Here is a 5,648-nt window from a genome sequence, read left to right as displayed (position 1 = left end):
TGATCATACACTTGTAAAATTATTTTTCTACCTGTAAATGCCTCTGCAATCTATATATGCGTGACCATAAAGAGATGATTAAAGTGATATTGAACAAATGTTTAAAAAAAGTAAAAATAGGCAGAACTGTGGGAATCTAGAGAGGGGAGCGGCCATGTACAAAAAGTTAATAGAGGTCATAAAACCTGCTTTATTTGGCCCACTGCCGCCAAGCACCTAGCACTCTTCCCAAGTCCTTCCTTTTCAAATGGGAAAAGTGAGTCTCAGAGAGGAGAGCGAGATGGTTAAGGTTTCGCAGCTGGGAGAGACCAAGCTCCTGGGTCTGGTTTATCTGGTTCTAGAGCTGTACTCCTTCTGCTTCCTCCTTCACAACATTCACCTCCTTTTCCTCACAACACCTGCTGTGTGTGTGTGTGTGTGTGTGTGTGTAGAGAAAAAGAGAGATTTAATGTTCATTTCTGTCATAGATTAAAGCTACAGAAGGGCAAGAAGAATGTCTGTCATGTATAGTGTGTTCCCCGTGCTTAACATACAACAGATACCCAAGAAATATGTGCTGGATAGATGAAAGAGTGTATTGCTGGATAAGTGGCTGGCTGGCTGGACAGATGGGTGGATGGGTGGAAGGATAAATAATGGATGGTGGGTGGATGGATGGATGGTTAGTGGGTAATGGGTGGCAGGTAGGTGAATTGATGGATGGGTGGATGGAAGAGTAAATGGGAAGATGCATGGGTAGACAAGTTGGATGAAGACATGGATAGATAAATAAAAGGATGGGTGCATGAATGGATAAGGAAGGCATGTCAGACATTATGCCATCCAAATCACGGGGAAAGGGTCTTGACAGGTAAACAAGTTGTCCAGGCTGAGGAAGAAGTATAAACAAAGTTAAGGCACTGGGGCACCCAAGAGTATGACAGAAGTCTTTCCTTTCAACCAAATGAGAAAAACAGAGAGGAAAATGGAGACATTGACAGATGTTCAATCTCAAAACAGAAAGAAGGAGATATACTGACCTCTTCAGATTAGAGACTCACCAAGACAGTTTCAAAATAGTATTCCTCACCTTGATTAAATTCTTATTTTAAACCCAACCGTGAAGCACCTAGTGATTGATGCCTCCCCAGTCAGACATCTCCCGAGTAGAAAAGAGGAGAATATGCTCCTCCATCCAGGACCTACCAAGGAGAAGTCTAGCCCATCACAGGATAAGTATCCTGAAAGACAGACAGGAAAGGTCCAGAGGGATGGCATTTGGGGTGGGCTTACAGGTTTTCCAAGGACTCCATGGATAAAAGACTCCACCAGACTGTCACTCTATAGAGGAAATACACCATGGTCTGTCATCTCTTGTCTAGGTCTGACCAGGTACTGAGTCTTCAGCACTGGGGTCCTATTCACTCTCAAAAATCCAGATAGACAAACCAATCTGCCCCCTGATTCCTACTGTCTTCCTTTGGAGACCTTTAACCTATCTTCTCTTGACCCCAGGATCAGCAAGGGTGACGAGAGTTGAACACAGATGGAAGAGGAAATGATCAATCCTCGGCCTTTGGAGGAGGTGAGATGGATTCAACAGGGCGACAGGGAGGGAGGAGAGGAACTCATTGTTTCCCGAAGAGCACAAGAATGAAAAAATAATAATGACTTGGGCTCAGAGCTAGAAGGTTCTTTGTGATCTTCCAGATGACAACAAAAGGACTCTGGGATGGAACCCAAATTGGAGGGAGAGGGAAGAAACGTAGGTATTTCTGTCTCCAAAGATCACATTCTTATCACTATGGTCCTCAGTATCCTGCTTCTCTTCTTAAAAGACCCCAATAGTCTTCCTCACACAGAATCAGGTAGAATCTCAGAATTAGCTTCAGAAATTCTCAGACCTCTACACTGAGGAAGTCATGAAGGAATACTCACCGCACTCTTGCGAAGGATGGGGACAGAGATAAAGCCACTAATGTGACAACTGGATGGGACCTTAAAAATTCTACTCACACACTTATCTGCATTTGGAAACCAAGGTTCAGAGAAGAGCAGTGACTTATCCAAGGAGTCTTGTTAAGGCAGAGCCAGAACCCAGTTGCACTGACAGATTTGGCAGATAAAAATAAGAGATGTCTGGCTGAATTTGAACTTCATGTCAACAACCAAAAAACACTGGAGTATAATTATATCTCAAGCAATATTTGAGATATACTAAAATCTTATTTGTTTTTTTTTTTTATTTGTCACTAGGCACTGTCTATTTTTCCTGGCAACCCTAACTCTTTTGAATACATCTCCTGCTTCTCCTTGACCTCTTTGCCCTTGATTTTTGTCATCTTTTGGACCAGGAGGCATATGATATGTCAGGCGCCCGTCTGGCCCTGACACTGTGTGTCACCAAAGCCCGAGAAGGTTCAGAAGTAGATATAAGTGCCCTGGAATACATGTTCAAGCAGCTGAGATTTGAGAATACCACGAAGAGAGATCCCACTGCCCAGGTACTGGGCTGCCAACCCCAGGCCAAGAGAGAAGCGGGGTGGACCAGATGGGTGAGCTCTGGGGCCCTATCTGAACCCGTCCATTTCTGTCCCTCCAGCAATTCCAGGAAGAATTGAAAAATTTCCAGGATGTCATAGATAACTGGAAAGAACCCGTCAGTTGCGCCTTTGTGGTGCTCATGGCGCATGGAGAAGAAGGCCTCCTCAAGGGAGAAGATGAGGAGATGGTCAAGCTGGACGACCTCTTTGAGACCTTGAACAACAAGAACTGCCGGGCCTTAAGAGGCAAGCCTAAGGTTTACATCGTGCAGGCCTGTCGAGGAGGTAAGGACAGGTCGAGAACCCAGTGTCCATGTTCGTAGTGCGGCCTCATACCAGGTCCAGAGCCCTAGCTAAGCCTGGCATGTGCTGAACTGTCCTGACTTTCCCCCTTTGCATCTGCCTCTCTGACCTTGACTTCTTCTCTTGGTGTTTTCAGAACACAGAGACCTCGGTGAAACAATAGGTGGAGATGAGATGATGATGGTCACCAAGGATGAGCCTCAAACCATCCCAACTTACACGGATATCCTCCATGTCTACTCCACAGTGGAGGGTAAGCACTCCCAGCTGCCCAGAGTGGCCTCTGCTCCTCCCCTGGCCCTGATCCCTGAGCCTCTCCCCCAGGGCCCACCCTATTCCAGGGTCCCCTGCACTCCCACCCCCAGAGCTTCCCCAAGCCCTCCTCTCTTAAATTCCCCAGGGCACCTCGCCTACAGACATGACGAGGATGGGTCTACCTTCATCCAAACCCTAACAGATGTGTTCTGCAACAGGAAAGGACCCATCCTGCAACTTCTGACGGAGGTAAGTTAGAACAAGATTACCTGGAACCCCCACTCAGGCTGAGCATAGTGTAAGTGGAGGTCGCTGAGCTTCCCCCTCATCTTTCTCCCTTTTCCCCATCTCCAAACCCAACACAGAAGCTAGGATGTCTGTCTTCCAGCCACAAATTTCCCCAGTGCAGGAACTCCCAAAGCCCACAGAATGTGAAATACAGATAAACATTTGTGAACAAACCATTCTTATTTAACCAATATTTGGACAAAGTTTTTCCTTCTAACGGTGATGTGTTTTGTTGCAGATCAGAATGTAGATATAGGTATAGAGACATAGCTATACCCATCCATGTAATGATTCCACAGAAACTATGGCATAGGAGGAGACAATGAAGGTCTGCCATCTTGGGGCATAGATACCCATCTGCCCTGTTCCCTAACCTCCCCGTAAGCCCATTGCATCGGTTCCCCTAGGGACCCAGCCCCCCAAGCTGATCACACCTGTTGTTGCAGGTGACAAGGCGCATGGCAAAAGCAGAACTGGTTCAGGAAGGAACAGCAAGGAAAGTGAATCCTGAAATCCAAAGCACCCTCCGGAAACGACTCTATCTACAATAGAAGTAGAAAAAGCAGGGAGAAGCTCTCCTTCAGGTGCTCTCTCTCTTCAGAGGCAGCTCTCACCATTCCTTAAGATCTTCTCTTCCCAAGGCTACCTGGTACCCAATCCCTCTTTCATTACACCCCCTCATCCATGTTCTTCTTAGAGCAAGCCAACCTCAACTGAGTACAAGGCATGATGATAACATTAGCATCACCTCTCTCAGGCTGGATTCTCTACTTCTATTAATGCAACCTCTGAGTGCATTCACTTATCCTACTTTCTGTTCTTGTGTTCAGCTGAGATCTTCTTCCTATGAATCATATCCTTGGAAATTTAACTAGATAAAGCTCATATTTTCCACTGGCAAACATTGCTTGCTCACCACCTCCCACCCCAGTGACAATTTAGCTGGCTCCTTCATCTCACCTGGAACTATAATCTCCTCCTCAATCTACATCCATTCCATCTCCCAGTGATTTACTCATAAACCCTGGGGTTTCTGTAAGCAAAAATTGCTCTTCCCCCTATACCCTGCTTCTGTAGCTAGCAAGTTGGTGTCAAGTTGGCCCCTTTCTCCTAATGTCTCTCCCTATAAGGCACTGAACTCTTCCCAAGGAAATCCACCCATCCATCCTCACAACTCAACTTTCAATCACAGCTGATCCCCTAATGTCATCCTGTTATTTTGCAGAACATATGATACAGGTGGAGAGAAGTTAAGTAATTAGTCAAAAGCCACACCGCAAGACATAAACAGAGTCAAGGCCTGACTTCCAGCCCAGCCTCATTTCCTTATCTGCCAAGTTTTGATCCAACAAAAATCTTTTCTAATTAGAACTGACAAAAAAAAATTTTTCTTTTCCTACCTTGGTGGTAGTTTTCTGAGAGACTTCTAGAAATTTTCAACAACCACCTGCCCAGGTCACCTCTGTGGAATTTCAGCACTGGGCTGTGCTGTCTTCCAAGTCTTTGGCCCTTGCTGTGGACACATCCGCCATCTTGAAAACTTCTGACTAAAGATGAGTCTTTTCTTCCTGGTCCCTTCTCCAAACATTCCTTCGCTTCCACATCCTCGGACCCCAGGTTGGGGGTTCCGTGTTTATCAATGACTCCTCTCTTCTTGCCCCTTCATATCCTGCCAGCCACCATGCCCAGCCCTGCCTGACTTTGGAACAGCCTACACACTTGCCTCAGCTGCTCTTCCATGCCATCCTCCGAACTCCACCTCCACCCTCTCCTACCTTCATTTTTGCAACCATGGTCCTTCCTTGCCCCTCTGAGCCCATCCTTCCATCTCTCCTCCATACAACCCACAAGAATGATCCCTCTGGAAAGCTCTAGAAGACATGAGACCTATTATTTAGGGACCAAGAACAAACCCCACATCCTGACTTCTCACAGCTTTGCAATCCCACCTGCCACCAGCACTCCCTCTAAGCTTCTGCTATCCCCATTCCCCCAAGCTAAGAGGCCCTCTCTCTCCCCTGGCCCTCTTTCCACTACCTCCCACCCCTATTTATTCCAGAAAGCCATTCCCTATAGTCTTTCTAGTTGATGCTCCCCTCTTACTCAGAATGAAACACTGGAAATTACAATTTCTAGAGGGCAGGAAAGAATCTTTGATTGGAATAATTAGTGTTCAATAAACAGCTGTCAGATCTTGCCAAAAAAAAATGTGTTGGAATCTGCTTTCTATGTAAACTGTGAGGCTGAGGTAAAAGTAGTAATGGATTGATTTCTTTCTCT

At 46.0% G+C, this 5,648-nt stretch overlaps 1 protein-coding gene across 1 annotated transcript; it reads left to right on the top strand.

Moving 5' to 3' along the window:
- The first annotated feature begins 1,525 nt into the window (after nt 1-1,525).
- Casp14 (caspase 14) lies at nt 1,526-3,919 on the top strand. Its single transcript, XM_027932037.2, has 6 exons — nt 1,526-1,564; nt 2,334-2,483; nt 2,582-2,807; nt 2,962-3,078; nt 3,226-3,329; nt 3,815-3,919. The coding sequence occupies exons 1-6, from the start codon at nt 1,526-1,528 to the stop codon at nt 3,917-3,919; spliced, it is 741 nt and encodes a 246-aa protein (XP_027787838.1).
- Nucleotides 3,920-5,648: the final 1,729 nt, after the last annotated feature.

The sequence above is a fragment of the Marmota flaviventris genome, chromosome 1 (genome assembly GCF_047511675.1).
Source record: "Marmota flaviventris isolate mMarFla1 chromosome 1, mMarFla1.hap1, whole genome shotgun sequence".
NCBI lineage: Eukaryota > Metazoa > Chordata > Mammalia > Rodentia > Sciuridae > Marmota > Marmota flaviventris.
The sequence above is the reverse complement of the archived record's forward strand: the minus strand, read 5'-3'. Positions and strand labels throughout refer to the sequence as shown.

Excerpts from the sequence above, each read along its gene's own strand:
- Casp14 (XM_027932037.2), top strand. The coding sequence starts at position 1,526 with ATGGAAGAGGAAATGATCAATCCTCGGCCTTTGGAGGAG. Across the intron at positions 1,565-2,333 it reads ATCCTCGGCCTTTGGAGGAG|GAGGCATATGATATGTCAGG; the intron begins GTGAGATGGATT and ends CTTTTGGACCAG. Across the intron at positions 3,330-3,814 it reads TCCTGCAACTTCTGACGGAG|GTGACAAGGCGCATGGCAAA; the intron begins GTAAGTTAGAAC and ends CTGTTGTTGCAG.